The sequence below is a fragment of the Apus apus genome, chromosome 1, assembly GCF_020740795.1.
Source record: "Apus apus isolate bApuApu2 chromosome 1, bApuApu2.pri.cur, whole genome shotgun sequence".
In the NCBI taxonomy this organism is placed as follows: Eukaryota; Metazoa; Chordata; class Aves; order Apodiformes; family Apodidae; genus Apus; species Apus apus.
The window spans coordinates 119,331,559-119,351,348 of record NC_067282.1 but is presented as its reverse complement, the minus strand read 5'-3'; the positions used below and the strand labels follow the sequence as shown (position 1 = coordinate 119,351,348).

The window sequence follows — 19,790 nt, the reverse complement described above, 5'->3', positions numbered from 1 at the left end:
AAAAGTTTTGGTCTCCAGAGCAAATATAAATATTTATTTAAGTGTATTCTGGATTTTTTTTTTTCCAAACTGTGAAAGTTTTTTAAAAAGTTAGATGTCTGAAAAGAACTAATAATCACAGAAAATACAGGGCAACTTTTAGCTTTTGGAATTAAAACATCATTAAAGTTGTTAATGTAGAGTCAGTCCCACTTTTGAAATCTTGCCTTAAGCAATTAACTTCCTGATCATTAATTTCTCAGATTTTCAAGCAGAGAAGGAAGATGCCCCAGAAACAAAAGTGTACTTGCAGGGCAAAGTAATTTAACTTTCAGGAGGTGATGCTGCCTCCCTCAAGATGAGAAATAAAGTCCTTTCCATCACCACTGGTTGTGCTGTAATTTCATGGATTCCCATTATAACCCTGTTCCTGTGTTTTACAAATCAATAATGAGAAGTAGGTGTCAAAGATCAAGAGATCAAAGCCAGCAAGGCAGATGGCAGTTTTCCAGCTGACTGAAATCAAGGCAGTAAGTCATCTGAAAACAAGTGAGGCCAATTGTCTGAGCTGAAGCTAAGTTCCCTGACAGCTATTTACTAACCTAAAGGAAATTCCATAAAAAATCACCAAACCCATCATTTAAAGGGTCATGACATAGGTCCCTGTGCTCTCACAGTGAGCACCTTGGTGGTGGTTTCCTGAAAATATGATTGTTTTTAAAGGTTAAGAAACAATATTTAAAATAAAATCACCTTGCTTAGAAACTACTAGCCTTTAACATTGCTGTTCCTTTCTTTGGTAAGGTTCTACAGAAGCTGGAGAACCTCCACATTGCTTTATAGCATAAATCACACTCAAGAAAGAGGTATGAAACAGAATCCTGAACCTGAATTTCCAAGGCACATCAGAATATCTCCGGCCTCTTTCAAGTTCTCCCAGCTTTAAAATATGTAGTAAACAAAGAATAAAATACTATTCCCATCTTACCTCTGTTGTCTAGAAAGAGATGAGATTTCATGAAGTAAATGAATATAAGTAACCTATTTATAGAAAAACACTGAAGCACCAATGAGAAAAACAATAACTGAAGTCAAATCCTGAAAAACGCATCATGGTACAGACAGATGCTGTGTGAGGGTTTTTTCTTATAGTCCTGATTTTGATGTTTCCAGGTGCTGTAACTTATTTGCCCCTGAGATGCTGAAACCACTGGTCTTGCTGGCAATAGTGCAGACATCAAAGATGCCAGCTTGGAACAAAACTGTTAATCTGTGGGGCCAGCTACATTTTCAGAATGTTGCATCATGCTCTCCATAGAACACAGCTTGAAATATGGAAAACTATGTGATCTTGTTCATGAAGTCAAGCTGAAGCACTTGACCAGTGTGTGTTCAGGAGAGTTCAAAACCAGATTAAAAATATTCCTGTTATTCTAAAGCAAAAAAAAAGAAGTTTAAATGCATCTTAAAAAAAAAAAAAAAAGTAATTACACTTTTCTTCTTCATTAAGCTTCAGAAATGTCCTTTTCAGTAAAACAGAAAAAACTTTATGACTAAATTTAAATGAAGAGAGATCATTAGATTTTATACAGTTTAATTTGCAGGCTCAAATGTTCCTCGCTACTGTATTTAAAAAAAACATTTTCAGTATTGAAATTTATATTTTAGGGGTTTTGGAAGATGCTCTTCCAATCCAGTCTTGAACGCTATCTCTGTCATCTTAGCCTGTGACCAGTATGAATGCAACTAGATTAAAACTATTTTGTGACTAAGCAGTATAACTGTCTTAGCAAATGATTCGCACTGAAATAGTAGTGTATTGGTCAGGTGGAAAACAAGAAATGTGAACGGACTGATGAGTATGTGATGGTTAGGATGTTTCCAAATCCTGCTTTTGTATGATCCTTTGATTTCTGAAGAAGCTTCCAGTGGTATTTCTCTTCCTGAAGGGCTAAATCTACAGATGGTGTAATTTGATACAATTAGATAGATTTTATTCTGTATATCTAACTTCAATGTGTTTTTTCAAAACTACTTGCACATGTGTGTTTATACAGAAATACTAGATGAGGTGAGTTTTACATGCAACGGCAGTGAGATATGGGTAAATGGGGTATTTTAAAGAAGCTGAAAAAGGTCTGGTTGTGGAAAACACTGACCAGCTGCTTGCCTCTCTCTGGCATCTTCAGGGGTGTCAGTGGGAGCTCTCTGTATAGACTGGAGGGAAGTATCTGCCTCACTCCTTCAGGAACGTACACGTTGAAACCATTGCAGTACCAAGCACTGAGGAGCTTCTGAGAGAGGTGTATCTAGTTATCTGTTTTTTGGAGATTTCCGAGGTCTTCAGTTTGACAGGATAGCTTTTCTTGAAGGAAGGAACTTCAGAAAATAATACAATTGTCAAACTGAGGGCTTAACAAATTTAGATACACAGCTAACAGTAACAGTCCTGTAAGCCAGCTCTCCTGCTGGAGTTCTGCCTGAAGGGAAGGAGTATGTGTCTGTGTGAGTTTGTCTGGTTACCCACAGGGCTAAGTGATGTCATGTTTCTGAACAGAAGTAATCTTTTACCCATTTGCAGGCCAGGCCAGCTCTCTAGAGAGGTGTGCTGTCTACTAGGTGCTCACATTAGGGATGTTACTGAGAGGCTCCCTAGCTTTGTACACCTAACTGACTATTACCCCCTCCTGGTGTTTCGTGTAGGTACTACTGATGCAGCCACCAGCAGTGTTAAGAATATTAAAAAGGACTGCAGGGCCCTGGGAGAAGCAGATGAGAACTCTGGAGCACAGGCAGCATTTTCATCAATCCTGCCAGTCAAAGGGAAGGGGATAGACAGGGCCAACCAGATCCAGGAAATTAACAGTTGCCTACATGCCTGGTGCTACAGCCAGGAGTTTGGCTCTCTGGATCACGGGAACAGCTTTGACAAACCTGGTCTGTTGGGGGCTGATGGCAACCACCTGTCAGAAAAGGGGAAGAGCATCCTCAGACAAAGGCTAGCCAAGCTGGTGAAAAGGCCTTCAAACTGATGTGGATGGGGGGAAAAGAATCTCCATTCATTTGACACTGTCCCACACGACATCCTGGTCACCAAACTGACAAGACGTGGATTTGACAGATGGACCACTTGGTGGATAAGTAATTGGCTGGATGACCATGCCCAGAGAGTTGTGATAAATGGTTCAGTGTCCAAGTGGAGGCAAGTGATGACTGGTGTTCATCAGGGGTCAGTACTGGGACCAGTGCTGTTTAGCATCTTTGTTGGAGATATGGACAGTGGGACTGAGTGTATCCTCAGCAAGTTTGCTGACAATACCAAGCTGTGTGGTGGGGTCGACACCCTAGAGGGAAGGGACACCATCCAGAGGGACCTTGACAGGCTGGAGAGGTGGGCCAGGGCCAACCTCATGAAGTTCAACAAGGCCAAGTGCAAGGTCCTGCACCTGGGTCAGCACAACCCCAGGCAAAAATACAGGCTGGGGAGAGAATGACTGGAGAGCAGTCCTGAGGAGAAGGACTTGGGGGTGGCAGTACATGAGAAGCTCGACATAGAATCATAGAACTATTCAGGTTGGAAAAGACCCTTGGCATTGCATAGGGTTGTTGTGGCCCAAGTGCAGGACCTGGCACTTGGCCTGGTTGAAATCAGGGTCCAGGAGAAATTCAAGCTCAGATGTCTTCCTGTATTCTCTGTCTTCAAATGGATATGCCAGAGTGCTATGACGTATTTCTGTGCAAGAAAAACTGATTCAATCATATCAACAGATATTATACCCATCTATTTTTAAAGGTGTTGGAAAAACTGTGAGGATGTAAAATCCCAGATACTTAAACTGGCTTGAGAATGGAAGCGAGATGTTGGAAAATTACTGAGAAAAATTAAAAATGCTACTGATTACAATAATTTTATATAAAGAAAACACTGCATTATGGGTATGAAAAAAGCTTTAAATATAGCCAAGAAAGAAAGAGTGAAATAGAATACATTCACATGAGAAATAAAGCACACACTCTTCACAATGGAGGAAATTAAGTAACAGTCTAGCATAGGTGAATTGATGGATTCACTTCATCTTTTGAAATCTTCACAGTAAGACTGAATGTCTTTCTCATCAGTAGCACTGGTGGAGCATCTGAGTGAATGCTAGAAGTCTGTGAAATGCATTATATATATATATATATATAAAATATATATCAGCATACACTTGTCTGTGTGAACAGATATATATTGTACCCTATAACAAAATCCAGTATCTGCAAGACCACTTTAATAGGAACATCTTTTTTAAAACAAAGAAGGAAAAAAATGAAATTACAGCAGAAAAGGAGATAGATCTAAGTGAATCTGGTTTAGTGGGACGAAAATCTAACTTGTGAAGCAAAATATACCTTAATTCTGCATTCCTTTTTATAATAGTAAATTAGAGTTAGTTTGTTTTTGTAATTAGGATTGGACATCTTTCAAAGAGCCTTTTCTGAACCTACTACTTGTTAGCAGGAACCAGTTATGACCGAGATATTGGCAGGAAGGTAACTCGTACAGTCCTGTGGCCAGATGACAGAACTGTTTATCAGTGTGACACTTCTGTGACTATCAGTGACCACCATGTCTTTGCCAGTGCTGCTTAGGCAGCTGAATGCAATGGAAGCTTTGGAAAGGAAAAAGCTTTTCTCTGTGAGCAAATTTGCTTTGGAATTATTCTGGAGACAGTAGCATACAAAAATAATTTCTACTGGCACTTCAGGCATCACCTGTAAGGGTAACAAAATTAAGCGAGACCTCTGTCCATTAGTTACTTAGAAATTCAAAACAAAAAATACAAAGTAAGATTTTTGTATGTTCATAAATAACAAAACATAAGTTGTATCATTTCTTGTATAGCTCTAATCTTGACCTGCTACAGTGCATTTGAACCATTCCTGCAGTAGTCAACAGATGCAAGTTAAAACATGCTCTTCAGATCATGTCTTGCTTGCCCCCTAAGAGTGTGCAGCCTAAAGCCAACTTTTTCATTGCACCAATCCTTATATAAAGGCCCCATTCAATCAAATCAATCAACACACAACTCAACAACCTCTAAGAAAACACTCTTGATCTAAAAAAACCTTTTGAGGAAGTAACTTTGGTTCTTTCCTTCATAGGTTTGCAAGTTGGTTATCACTTTCTTTATCACACCAACAGAATGGGAACGTCCCACAGCATGGCTGCAGCCACGGCTTCCACACCACATTGTAGAAGGAGAGCTGCTCTGGGACAGGGGCCAGTGTCCTGCGATGCTCTTCTATGGCTCTTCCAATCTTCCTTATCACCATGTCAAAGCGGGGCTCGGTGTCAGCCGACAGAGGTTTGGCTTCCGAAGGGTCTTGCGAGAGATCAAACAGCAATGGAGGGTCATGATGGGTCACACCTTCCCCAAAACATGGGCAAACTCCTCTATCATAACAAGCCCCAGCCCCAGGGGGTTGAAAGACAGGGGTGACATAATGAGCTTTCCAGATGGCTCCACCTGGCAGGAAAGAAAGAAAGCTTGCAATGACACTGGTGGTTATCAGAAGGCATTAGAAGAGTGAATATTTTTCTAGAGTTCATTTTTGCTTGCACTTCAGATCTACACTTTTTTGTTGATATAGTATTGTAATTTCATTTAAAATTAAGTGTCATGGAATTAAATCAAGAATGTAAGATTATTTCTGATGTTTTTAAATTTCTCCAAATTTTTCAGGAAGCATAAATTATCACTCTCTTTGTTTCTTATGAAGTAATGAAAAAAACATTTTATTTTGTTTTTGTTTTCCATTATTTCCTTCCTCGATAAGGCAGCAGAAGGACAGATGAAGTGCTGAGGCAAGACTTCTCCATGACTTAATGAGAGTATAGACTCCCCATGCCTTGCATTCAGATAGACATGTGGAGGAAACCCACCCTGAGCTCCAGTAGCCGGCCTGACGTGCTTTGGAGCCACAAACTATTTGTGCCATACAATACAGGCGATGCTAGTAAGTTCTTTACCACTCTACATCTGAAACTACTTGGAAAGCTGCAATCCCAGAAAAAAAACGTGTTAAGACAAATGTGCCTTCCCATAGGTTGATCCAAATTCTTGGGAAAGAAGTTCTGTACTCACTGTCCTTCTGGTGCCACCGCACAGCGTGCAAGTGAATGCCACAGTAGTGAAACAGGAACTCGTGCTCTGAGTGCTCAACTGTTCCTTGCAGTAAAGGCATCAGATCCCGGCCATCAATTACCCTAGCAGAAAAAATGGAGACCATCAGGCTGGGGTAAACCCCTCTTCCTGGAACTGGCACCTCTGAGTGAGGAAGATGCTGGTAGAAGATTGCAGGTAGATGTTGAGTCTCAAACGTGGAGAAGAGGTGACTGAGCTAAGTGTCTAGAAAAAGGAGCAGGAGTGAAAAATAAAGTGTCAGACTCTTAGAATGTTTCCAAACTAGATTTTCCATTGTTTTGGGAGAGATGGAGGAATAAAAGCACTTGTGTTTGTACCTGTCCTGGGGTAGTACCCCTCCAGCCAGATGAACTACTGTAGGATATATGTCCATAAGGCTTGTAGGTTCATCAATAACTATGCCTTCAGGTAACACTCCTGGCCATCTAAATATCCCTGGGACACGGATTCCTCCTTCCCAGCCTCCCATGCCTTTTCCACCTTTCATTAAAAAAAAACAATAAATTTTCATTAAAACAAAGTTTCATTTAAAATAAAAAGAAATTTTAAATAAATGTTATTGTATTATCATTAGCTAATCTTACCTTTGTGAGCCTTCTTTACCCTTTTGTTTTTACTGCTAATCTCCTTGTCAGCATCAGTGAAAGTGTGTTCACTATATCAGACTTCTTGAGTGGCCTGACACACTCCTTTTTATTGTTTTATAAACACATTGCCTCTTTAGAACTCAGTGTGGGTAAAATTTTCAGTGATTTCCCAGCCTAGTTCTACTCTCTCTTTTACAGTCCTGTAACATACCTGTTGTAGCTAAGTCAAGGGTTCAGATGTAAGATGGAACAAATATTTAGTGAGAAGCTACATAGCCTTAATCAAAATGAGCTTGTGTTCAGATGTTTCATGAAGAAATGGCAGTTTGTGAATTCATGCTTATAAAGAACACCTGCACAGGCTAGAATTGTCTATATTTTTAAATGCCTAATTAGAATGAAACAAATTTGCCTCTCTGTGATATAACACTATTACTCGTTAGGTGTACAGTCTTAGCTAAGCTTTAGAGGTGTCCTGAGTACTTAACTAGTTGTTGCTGGGTTGTCACTGTCCCTGACAGCTCTTACCTTTGTATATTCCATTCCAGCCACCCAACTGCCTTTTGCCTTCTTGTCTTTCCAGCCATCCACCATGATCAGATGCAAAGTAAACTAGTGTAGTATTTTTTAAGCCTTCCTTGTCAATAGCATTTAGAACCTGGCCTGTAAACACAGGAACACAAGTATTAAAAAACAAACCCATCACTTACACCACATAAATTTCAGCCTCTGTCATTACATTCACCAATGTAATTTCTTATCTATGTAGAGCTACTCATTATTTAAAAGAGGTGTTTTTTAGGATCAAGATTTGTAGTTGTGATTTCACTGTCTGTAAATGCACAATTTGTAATCACAGAATCATAGAACCATTCAGGTTGGAAAAGACCCTTGGGATCACCGAGTCCAAACATCATTCCTACTCTACAAAGTTCTCCCCTAAACCATATCCACCAACACCACATGCAAATGACCCTTAAACACATCCAGGGATGGTGACTCAACCACCCCCCTGGGCAGTCTATTCCAGTGTCTGACCACTCTTTCTGTGAAAATGTTTTTCCTCATGTCCAGTCTAAACCTCCCCTGTTGCAGCTTGAAGCCATTCCCTCTTGTTCTGTCGCTAATTACCTGTGAGAAGAGACCAGCACCAGCCTCTCTACAATGACCTTTCAGGTAGTTGTAGAGACTGATGAGGTCTCCCCTCAGCCTCCTCTTTCTCAAACTAAACATCCCCAGCTCTTTCAAGTGTTCTTCATAAGATTTATTTTCTCGGCCCTTCACCAGCTTCGTTGCCCTCTTCTCTACTCCCTCCAGCACCTCGAGATCTCTCTTGAATTGAGGTGACCAAAACTGGACACAACACTCCAGGTGTGGCCTCACCAGTGCTGAGTACAGGGGGACAATCACCTCTCTACTGCTGCTGGTCACACTACTTCTAATCCAGGCCAGGATGCCATTGGCTTTCTTGGCCACCTGGTCACCCTGCTGACTCATATTCAGCTGCTTGTCTATTAGAACCCCCAGGTCCTTTTCTGCCAGACACTTTCCAGCCACACCTCCCCAAGCCTGTAGCATTGCCTGGGGTTTGTTGTGGCCAAAGTGCAGGACCCGGCACTTGGCCTTGTTGAAGCCCAGACCATCAACATTAGCCCAATGATCCAATCTATCCAGGTCTCTCTGTAGAGCCTCCCTGTCCTCATGCAGATCAACACTCCCGCCTAGCCTGGTGTCATCTGCAAACTTACTGATAATACACTCTATGTCCTTATCAAGATCATCAATAAAGATGTTAAATAGAAATGGTCCCAACACTGAGCCCTGAGGAACACCACTTGTCACTGGCCCCAGCTGGATTTGACTCCACTGACCACCACTCTAATGGGCTGTAACCCTCTTGGTTATTGGTGTTAAAACAAAGGAGTGCAAGAACCAGTCACACACCAGAAGCTCGTACTGAAAAGAGCAGAAGTACCATATGCTGTAAAAATATGGGAAGAAAGCAGGATCCAAGGCCCAAAATAGTTAGATTCTGCATCAGTGGTGGCTATTGTGAGAAATGAGAAAAAAATGTAATGTATCTTTATCTTATTTTGTCCAGACTACAGTTAGTATTTGCATTAAATTACTGTCTGGATATCATATACATTAATAATATAGCTCTTTTTAATTTGAAAGTCCTTCTTGAGCTGCTTCTGATGTTAGTTATATTTGTACTGTGTATATGTTTGAGAGGTAAATTTGGAAACCAACTCTTTCGTTCTGTGTGCCTGCTTTTTATCCCTTTTTGCAGATGTGTCTACTTTTCCTCTGACGTGACTGGGTGATAAATAATTCTCCTCCCCCTCCAAAAAAATAGGCTGGAAAAAAAGATTAATCTGATTTTTGGGGCCATACCAATTAATGTTTATGAACATTTCTGGATTTAGGAATGGGTCTGAAAAATACTCAGTACTCTGCTGAATGCAGCAGTTACAGAGAAACAGCTTGCTGGGTTACACCTGGAATTAATTTGCTTATCAGTTATATCACCTTCTGATGTATCCTACTTAAAAAAAGATAAGACACAACTGTAAGATGCTGACAGAAAACTAAATAATTCTCACTTATTTAGTAAGAAGAGCCAAAGGAACATGGTTAAAACTGGTAAACACTAGATCCAAAAGACTGAGCAAACAGTAAGACTCATTTGGTCCAAAACTAGAGAAGGTAAAAAGCCAACAGTGCTTATACAAGATTGACGGATGTTCATGAAAAGCTTAGGACATTTTTCCTTTTTTTTAAAAAAAAAAATTATCTTCCTTATTCTCTTAAAAATTTATATGTTTTTGTTATATATTCAGACCTAGGTATTAGGTAGTTGGAGATATTATTATTTGTTACGGTGACTTACCCACCATCCAGTCCATTTCCTCCACATTGTCTCCATACAAGCCATGGCTGCTTCTCCCAAGAAACTTCTTTGTGGTTAGAAGAGGGGTGTGGGAATGCAAAAAGGAAAGAAAGAGGAGGAATGGCTTGTGCTTATTTCTAAAAAAAAATAAATTTAAAAATAAACACCTTTGTGTATATACATATTTCAACAATCCCTTTTGAAACATCTTACTTTGTAAGGTATTAAAACTCAGTGACTAGGATCTGACTGGTAAAAAAGTAAAAAAGTTTGGTTTATTAAAAATTATCCTCTTTTTTCCTGAGTTTTATACAGAAGATTTCCAGATTGAAGCTCCCTTTTATGCTATTGCAAACTACCACTGTGCTACTGAAACAAAGGTAACAGGTTGATCTCCTGCCAGCTGTTGCCCACTTATCAGTCTGTGTGATAAGCCTACACCATAGCTTCACTTCTGGCTCACACACACATTTCTGTCATCAGCTACTGTCTCTTAAGGCTGTAATGTTGGTCTTATTGATAGAAATATGTATTTCCTCAATACATCTTCAAAATATTCAAATCAGCCCATGGAAAATTGGATATGCTAACAGCTTTAGTGAAGCTAGGAAAACCAGACATCCTGAAGAAGCAGAATTTTTGTTTAATAACATTGTAAAATTAATAACAATCAATATGTGCAATAGTATTTATTGATATAATTTCATAAATATTTAAACTGCTGGTTAAAAGTTACAAGACATGCAAGAACCAGAAAAGTTATGATCACAGGATACACACTATACCTTTCAATAAATGAAATAGACTCTCTCAAGATACGAGATGTAGCCCTGTCTGTCACCATTGGCTGCTCAGTAACTTCATGGTTTCTCATCATAATGCAGTTCCAGTATCTCACAAACCCATAACTTGAGAACCAGGATATGAAGAACAGGAGACTAAACCCAGCAAGGCAGGTCAGTGTTTTCCAGCGGACTGAAATCAAGCCAGTCAGTCTTCCCAAGACAGCAGTGAGTGTAATGAGGCAAATCATCTGAGTATAAAGCCAGAGTCGCTTTCTAAAGGCTCTGTCCATCTCTGGGGCTTCTGTTGGCTGGCAGTCACTGATGAGTGTAAAAGGCATCCCATAAAAATAGTCAAACCCGTGATTTAAAGGGTGATGACAATGGTCATCACGGGAGTCACAGTTAACACCTTGATGCCACTTCCCTGAAAATACAGACCGTGAAAATGTAAAGAGATATGATTTTAAAACAGGCTTTTCCTTATATAAAACATTTCTCAAAAATGGTTGTTTTCCTGCTTGTGATAACTTCTTCATCCTACACATATATAGAGAGAGTATGTAGTAATAAAATGGAATCTTACAATTGATTAAAGTAAACCTCTACGAACTATACATTTCCAGATCTGTACCAATACTCATGCCCTGTAGCTTTTATCAAGTGGAGAAAGTTGGACTATAAAGGGAACCAGAAATTGAGAAAAATTCAGATTTTCAGAACTGAGCACAAATGTACAGCTTTCCTGGAGACCTGTCAAATATGAAATAAGAGGAAGAAGTCCTTTTGTAAGCAGATGGCAATATAACATAGTTCTGTTGTCTCTTTACCTTTAAGGTTCTATGCAGACTTTTTTCTGGAACGTTTTTAACACTTGCTGTTAAGACTATGGGAACACTTAGTGTTGTCTTGATGCCCAGCTGATAAGGGAAGCTATGGATAGCCTAGCCAGGTTATCCACAGGCAGCTCAGCAGTGGGTTTGCCAGATAAACGACCAGATCCAGAAGAACTTGAGCTTAGGAGATCAGGACTTCTCATGAAGCTATACATATGTAAGTAACTTTGCTGATAACGATACCTCTATATACTGCATGAAAATAAAAGGCTTTGTTTTATAAATATTTTTGCCATTTGTTTGTATTTCATCAGATTTTAAAAAGTTAAAGCTGCCTTCTTTTAAATATTGAAGTCTTCATGTATCGAAAAGAACACCTCTCAACCTTTGCAATACAACTTGTTCTTTGACATGAACATATGTGCATTATTATGAATGGCACATCAAAACCATACTCTTTGCTTCCACTAGAGTCTGTTCACACAGACTGGTTAGGCACTTACAGGGAAACAGCAAGCTGGCTCATTTGGCTCTAACACTGAGGCTTCTGAATATCTGAATCAAGAGACCAAAATCGACCTCTTTCCAGAGAGATGTAGTTTAATTGCATTTTCTGATCTCTGATGTGTAATTCAGGCCTTGGATACCAGATCTATAGTTCAAAATGAACTTTTAGAATTTTAGTTGAAAGCTAATTTGCAACTAATACTTATTGTGGAGTAAGGACCTTACAGAAGGGTACTATCCTAAACAAGCGGTTGGTTCACTGTGTTACCAATACATATACTAGCAGCCAAGCCTGAGTAGATTTCAATATAACTACAATATTGCATTAAAATAGGAGCAGAAAAAACCTGCTTCAGAGGGGAAAAAAATGCTGCTTTTTGGATATAAATATAAAGCAAGAATGAAATTCCTATTCTAGGGTGATAAATTGCTTTCAGCTAAAAACTTTACTCAGTTTAGCTCATGACATATTTAGAGCCAGCTACAAAATGAAGCTGGTTTGTAATCAATATATGGATGCACTGCTCATAAATACAGGTGTATTTATGAGTATAAGTATCCTTGGACTTCAGATGCAGTCCAACACCTAAATCTCCAGCTGAGGTCAATAGGTCAATAAAGACTTCTGACATGGTACAAAATACTCATATCTCCAGAACATAAACTAAATGTATAATTAAGACAGATTAATCTTTGAGGATCTATGTTACACAACATTGACTTTCTGACTACAAAAAAATCCTTAAAGCATTTCCCAGCAAAAAGTTTAATTATCACATCAAGCTGCAGGTTATTAATAGGGTTTAACTTTGTAATTACACTAGTTGTGCTCAGAGCAAAACAATCACAAGCCATTCAGGTGAGACTTTTTAGTGCTCATTCAGTTGTGGTAATGTGGGTAGATGTCTAGATTTCTGGCCATGACTTGAATATAAAGTTGTTCTTATAGGGTTTCCTTATTTCTCTTTTTACCAGTGCTTTCCATTATCACCTGCAGGCTAATTAAGCAGAGTCTGTCAATCCAGTTATACTAAGTGATGTTCTTGGTGTCTATAGAGCCATTTTAGCTGACATGCCCACAGGGAAAGCTCCAGCCTATTTTGCTAGCTGGCATCTAGGAGGTATGCAGCACAATCTCCCTGCAGGGCAATTCCGTGGGCAAAGTGGAGAGCAATCTGATTGTTTTGTTACTAATTAACAAGCTGAAACCAAGCTGAAGCACATGGCAAATAGACATGGGCTTTTTCATGAGCTGTTTAAAACAACTAAAATAGTATTTCTGCAAAACCAACAGCAGAAGATTCACTAACAGAGAACTTAAAATGCATGCAGGGCTTTGCTTAGTATTGTCTTGTGTGGTTTGGATTTATTCTGCTGAATAAATACAAATCCCTTTCTGCAGACACTTTTATTAGTAAATTCAGCTTATTTGTGCAGCCAATATTTTTTATGTGTCAGACATAGATTTTGGATATTGACATTTGGATGCTCAGATGAAGTAGGACAAATGGCTGAAAACTCAGCTCAGGATCATTTGTGTTTTATCAGCCTGTGAAACTATGTGATAGACATGAGATCAACAATTACTTGAAACTGGATCATGGCCAAAAGTTACAAATGTATTTTTTTAAGAAAAAGAGAACTATAAAATACAAAATAAAATGGAATTTGTATTAATGCTGAGGGAGGCAAAGTTCTGTGGGCTGTACTGAAATCTTAGTGAACTATAGTGGCACACTGTAATGAAAGAAAGAATAACTGTTTTGTTTCTGGTTTTGAAAGACCAGATCCTGTAGTATTATGAACTGGCTCTATTGCTTTAAGCAGCAGCTGTTCCCTTTGGTTGTGAATCTGCTTTGAGTTGTGTAAAGCAGCGTCATGCATATTTAAACGGCACTCATGTTTTTGTCCTTTTTATGAAATAGCATTAGAATAATTGTCATATACCTGTTAGAATAATATTTAAAAAATATTAACATATTTTACATTATATATTTTAGCAACCACAACTGTGCTTGAAAGCAAGTTAATGGTAAAGACTGTTCTTTTTAGCAGACCCCTGTCCTTTAAGAGAGTTTCTTTTTGGGCAGGATTTCTTCTTACAAGATATTTTTGAATTAAAAAAGAAAAATATTATAGCTGAGGTATGAGCTGTTGCTAACTAAACCAAATGGCTTGAGTGAGACATGCAGGTGAAACACACCCTAGGCCACCTTCAAGAGTGTTCCCATACCTATCAGTCCTGTGCTGTAGCCTTGCTGCTGCAGTATTTTGGCAAAAGTGGTTTCGTTTGGAGGAAGACCTCCTGAGCACCCATTCCAAAAAAGAACACGGTAATTGTTTACAGCATCCATCCCTAAAAAATACAATAATAAACAATCTTAGTAAGTATAACTGAGAAGAGTTCTTTTATCAAACGTATTTTCTTATTTCCTGTTTTCATTGGTACTAGTGTTAAATGTTAATCCTAATACTGATTTTTTGAGGAAACAAGTCTAGGACTCTGGGCAAGATTAAGAAAGAGTTCCATTTCTCCATTATACAATACCTATTCTTCTTCAAATCTCATTTTGAGACATTTTATTCATTATTTTATTTGACATGATGTATGGCACAGTTGTATAGCAGCTTTTATATGTCATGGTGGCACCCAGCCTGTAAAACTTGCTGAGTGTGCCTTTGAGGGCATGGGGGAGGGTAGGGAGACTTCAGCCTTCTGTCAACTTTAAACTGCTCTTGCATAAGACTGCCTGGGAACTTGGGATTTCCTTGCACAGTGGCATGGCTGGTATTGGACTTCTGAAGCCCTGAGTAGTTATCTAGGACTGCAATCTTCTCCTCACCTGCAGGTTTACACCCTTTTATTTAGCATTATATACTGGCATAATCCCATCATACAATGTTATGTGAACTACAATCTGCCATGGAAGCAGTGAATGTTTCTGGCCCTGTTGTTATAGTAGGAGGGAGTGTCTACAAGCTGATGAGTATTTTCAAACTATCTATCTCAGTGGGAGCTGTCATGATAAAAGTAAGATAACATGTCAGCTTTAAAATGCCTCAGGAATGAAGACATTGAAGATAATTTGCAACAGAACCAGCATTAGAGAGTCACTGTTAGAAACATGTAGAGCTATTTGGTTTTCATACCTCTTCATCTCAGGGTTGCAGTCTGACAGGATAGTATTTTTTCTTCAAAAACAGAACTGGGAAAATAATACAGCTGTCAAACTGTTATTTCATAGTGTGATAGTGTGGATGAATTCTGACACATGGGTAACAAAGCTTTCCTGTAAATTACTTGATCTTCACATCCACTGGAGGGAATGGACACATATTTTCTCCCTGCAGGGCTGAGCTATTTCTGATATCTGATGAGTAGTCATCCATGACAGAAATGAATATAACTAGCACTTTAAAATTGTGTAATTATTATTCATGTTCTATGTGATGACTTTTATTGAATGTAACAGTTTGTGGTAACTCCATTCTGGCTGCAATCCCTACAACAAAGCACTTAAATGCAACTGAAGTTGTGAGCTGGTGCAGAACAAGCTGCTTTGCAGAGCTGGCTCTTCTCTGGCCCAGGTTGGTTCATTGTATCCCATTAATCTAGATGCCACCTGCCAGGCACTAGACCTAGCTGGCGTGTGTTTGTGTGTCTCAGTGAGGGATGACATGTCTGTGGTGTACCTATTTACACACCTTCATTTCTTTTATGCCCATTGTATGACATTGTTCCCCTCAACAATAAAAGCAATGCTTAAAGGCTTCTTGGTTTTGCAAGACAAACCTGATCGGAGGGGATATCTGCCAGTGAGGAAAGCTGCTCTGCTGGGAGTGCAAAGTGGAGCTGCAGCGATGTGCTGGGTCAGTTTCACTCCTTCCTTTGCCAGGCGATCAATGTTTGGGGTCCTAAAAATGCAACCAACACTGTCAGGTATAATTCAGAGGATCTTCAAGGGAATGAGGGTGAGGAATAATACACTTTATTTTGGGATGCTTCTTCTATTTGAAGATGGCCAAGAAATATTTTAATTTTTTTTAGTTTATTATAATTATTATAATTTTCTCAAATGATGGAGAAATACCATTTTTTAAACAAATAAAATTAATTAACAATTGCTATCTAGAGAAATTTCAAGCCGATCATTCCTTCTTGTTCCCCAAGTCCTATGAAAGGCCTTGCAGAAGTGTACCCCCACTGCTCTTGAAAAGAAAACTTATGCTTTGGGGATGATGCTATGCTGAAGTGCAGGCCTAGCCACACAGAGCCCCATCAGCTACCTGTGATTATCAGTTGCCTGTCAGAAACTCGCTGGCCTGTGCTGATCAGGGTGAGATTCTGAGAACTTCGTTGAATGAGAGGAATGATCATATTAAATTTGGTTTTGTTTAAAGAAGTGACAAACTAGTAGGAAGCCAGCAGTCAACACTACGGGGTGATTTCCAAAGAGAAGGCAAATTCTGTGTCCTTGGGTCTGTAAAGAGAAGTATTTTCAAGTAACATAGCTCATAGCAGTGTTTTATATTGTATTTTGATGTGAGACTGGGAAAAAAATGGCAAAGCAGAGTTAAATGAGGTAATGATGCCTATTAGGTGGAAAGATGAGGCAAAATTTCTATCTTCAGGTATGTGTAAGAGCTTATTGTTTCTCAGTGTCAGGCAATTAAGGAATAATTAAGAATGGCTGATATATTCCCACTCTTCTGCATAACAGAGCTGGCCCTGGCATTGCCCTCTAGGCTGTGAGATAATCCTGGTAGTGCTTTAAATTTACCATTAATGTCACCCATAGGAAATCCTCTTATTTCTCCAGGAAATGAACTTGAAGAGATCTCTAATAGCTGATGATATGCAGAGGAATGCGGTGTTACATTAAATAGCACACCAGCTCTATCCACTGTTATGCTGTTTCCTTACCTGATAGTGTCATTCCCATAGCAGCCTACATCCCCTATGCCAAGGTCATCAGCCATCAACAGAACAATGTTTGGCTGTTTGACAATTGAGAGCTGTGTCAGTGATGGCTGCAGAAGCAGAACAAAAATCAGGGGTGTGACCAGGGATGTCCTGCAACACAGAAGGAAAGAAGCCAATGACCAGGCCATTCATCACTCCCACTGCAGGTGGCTGAAGATCCTTCCATACGAGCTTGGCTGCAGACCAGACCATTTTCTGCCCAGATGCAGAGTGTGTGTTAAGTTTTTATAATTGACACAAAGAGATGTCATGAAAAAGAAGATATCAGGTTAGGACAAGAACTTTAAAATCTCCTTTTCATATTGTTTCCAAACTTCCTACAAGCTGTCTCACTTGGGACTTTACATGTGACAGATGACGTGCAAGTTATTTTACCTTACTGGTTTGCAGTATTTTTTAGAAGTTGGTCTGGGAAACTTAGAATGTGATCAACTTCCTCTGACATCCTTCTTGCCCAGACTGGGACCTTTGTGTTATAAAAAAGTTGAGAACAAGAAAAACAAACAAAATAAATCATGTTGCAAGTGGGCCATACTCTGTTGTAATAGATTGTTATGTTGTTATTAAACTTTGCTTGCTTTAGAGCCAAGTATCATATAACAATAATTAATGAACTATTTTCTTACCAGTAAGATGATATTTGGTCAATCATTTCTGCCTTGGGAGTGTTCAGATCTTGCAAAACCAAGAGAACAAGCTTTGTTATATCTGCATCTTCTTAGTAGTCACTGTGGTAACAACAGATTAAAAAGTTAATCAAAGTCTATCAACATTCTCTCTGTTTTATTTGCTTCAGTGCACCTCAGCTCACACCTTAAATCAAGAAGAGTAAGGGCATTAATGTTATTTTTTCTTCCTAACACTTCTTCACTTCTTAAAGGAGTTTTTCTTTTTGTGTAGAGAAGCTTATCTTGAAATAGCTGGTAATTCTCTTTTGTTACCTGGCTCAGCTGTGTGAAAAATACTTACTGTTCAGAAAAGAAGAGAAGAACTTTTTAAAATCCAGTCCTTAATATAATTTATTTTTCTGTAATAGAAGAGATAGTAGCAGCCTGCTGCTTCTTCACGTATTGTGCCAAGTTTCCTTTCAGGCTTGCAAGAGATATAAGTAGTTGTAGAAATTCTAGTCAGTCTCTTTCAATGATGACATTTCCCTAGACAACACTGAATTTGTGACCTCCCATTGTTTGATTCTGAGCTGAGCTTTTTCCTTTGTTATACGTGTCAGATTTCAGGATGTGATGCTCTTTTCCCCCTCTCTGCACAGTTTTCTGCAAAGTTTCCTCTGGGACTTTCTCTTTCACTGCCAGGAAACGACAAACTGTTTTAAGGCTTTGAAGTACAGGCCAAATGACCTTCATTCAAAACCTTGAAAATAGATTCTTTTCAAATTTATCCCATGTCTGGTTGGACATCTCGATTTCATATATTATGTTGGTTTCCCATTTTATTTTCCAGAAATGATAGTATTTAGCAGCATAGTTCTCACATTTTATACATCAACTCTACAGGACTCAATGGGAAAATTTGAATTTCTTTGCTTAGGAAATTGGTATCCAAATAGCTCTAAACACTTATTTACAAGCACCAGAGCTGATGCAGCATCACTATCTTCAGACAGCCTGAGTTTTCTGCAGTTGGATTTGTGCCTTTACTGCTTCCTAAGTACATCCAGGAAAGATACTGGAGGACCAGCTCGGCCTGTCTTTTACATATACATCCCATGTGCCTCCAAAATGGTTGAAAAAAGAGAGAGTTGAAAATATTCGTATTTAATTTTGTAATTGGTTGTCACTAACTGCCTGTACTTCACAGTAGAGATAGACCGCTTCAAAGCAGAGGCTGGAGCTCAAGTTTCCCCAAAAGCTGCTTCTGAAATAGCAGGCAACATAGGGAAAGCAGTTACTCATTGCTGGGTATTAACCCCATCAAGCCTTTTCTTAGTGAGGGGTGGTGGGAGTCTGGTCAGAGAAACATTAGCAGCTTGTGTGAGAAGAGGGACAGTGAAAGCTTGCCCTGTTGCTCCCAGTTCTGATCATTCAGGGGAGCCCTCAGGCCCCTGCACCCCAGCACAGCTCCATGCTCAGCCCCCAGCAGCTGGAGCAGCAGCAAGTGCCCACCTCACTGCCACTGGGGGTTCTGAGGGTGCCTTTTTGGAGGACCTCACCTCTTTGGGACCTCTTTTGCCAAAGTGGCACTTAAGCCATGGTGCAAGTAAACTGTTCGTTTAACTGTCTGAATTGAATTTGGCTTAAAGCAAATCTCCTCCCTCTCCTGTGTTTTAGCTCCTTCAAAGTAACTTAGATGTTCTCCCTTTCTACATCCCTTTTAATAATCCAGGCGGGTATAACCTGCATATATATTGTATTTTATTAACTGTTTTCCTTTATTGGTTGAACTTTTGTAATCTGTCCTTATTTTTCTATCATAACACTTGTAAGATACTGAAATCCCAATTTAAACCAGTTTCCATAAGATACAATATTCATAATTTTAGATACATTCAGATACACGTTTCAGGAAACAAGTACCCATTTGTGGCATCGGTTTGGCAAGACTCAGTGAAAGATCTTACAGGCTATTCCATGTAATTTTGTATTGTTTAGACTGTGAAAACGTCTTCCAAAAATTCCTCTTTTGTAGACTTGATATAGATGCAATGAAAGCCATACTCATGATAGCAAGTTGCCTGCAGCTAGCTGCTCTCACTTGGTGGGCAGCCATGTACGAAAATAACATAGTTGTAAAGGAAAATGCCTTTTGAAAACTTCCTTGAGGTATTTTTATCTACAGCAGGAAAAAAAACCAAACAACAAATTACAAATGCCCATTAGAAGTTTCCTATGCCTTTCCCAAAACAGTAAGGGAAGAATACGGTACCTGGTCCGGTTACGCTTAAAGCAGGCAGCTGGTAGACTGGAATGTGAGCTTATTTTCAGTCGACTAAAACGGTTGCAAAGTTTTCAGCCCAACGACTGCTGCCACAGCTCAGCATCCAACATCTGTTTCTGCAGGCGGTCCTTAAACGTGCCCC

General features: G+C 39.3%; 1 protein-coding gene across 1 annotated transcript; it reads right to left on the bottom strand.

The window, feature by feature from the left end:
• Positions 1-4,029: 4,029 nt before the first annotated feature.
• On the bottom strand, positions 4,030-19,762 carry LOC127391271 (arylsulfatase D-like). Its single transcript, XM_051633824.1, has 11 exons — positions 19,637-19,762; positions 17,383-17,484; positions 16,697-16,846; positions 15,566-15,687; positions 14,006-14,128; positions 10,433-10,856; positions 9,648-9,784; positions 7,283-7,417; positions 6,485-6,647; positions 6,108-6,229; positions 4,030-5,489 (listed from the first exon to the last, which is right to left on the bottom strand). Exons 2-11 carry the CDS (start codon positions 17,406-17,408, stop codon positions 5,119-5,121), a joined length of 1,773 nt encoding a protein of 590 aa, XP_051489784.1. The 5' UTR covers positions 17,409-17,484; positions 19,637-19,762; the 3' UTR covers positions 4,030-5,118.
• Positions 19,763-19,790: the final 28 nt, after the last annotated feature.

Bases quoted from the DNA above. Each gene is read 5' to 3' on its own strand.
- LOC127391271 (XM_051633824.1), bottom strand. From the start codon at position 17,408: ATGATTGACCAAATATCATCTTACTG. The intron at 14,129-15,565 runs GTTTGTCTTGCA...TGTATTTTTTAG, and splicing joins CAGATATCCCCTCCGATCAG to GGATGGATGCTGTAAACAAT. The intron at 10,857-14,005 runs GTATGGGAACAC...CTGTATTTTCAG, and splicing joins CTACAGCACAGGACTGATAG to GGAAGTGGCATCAAGGTGTT.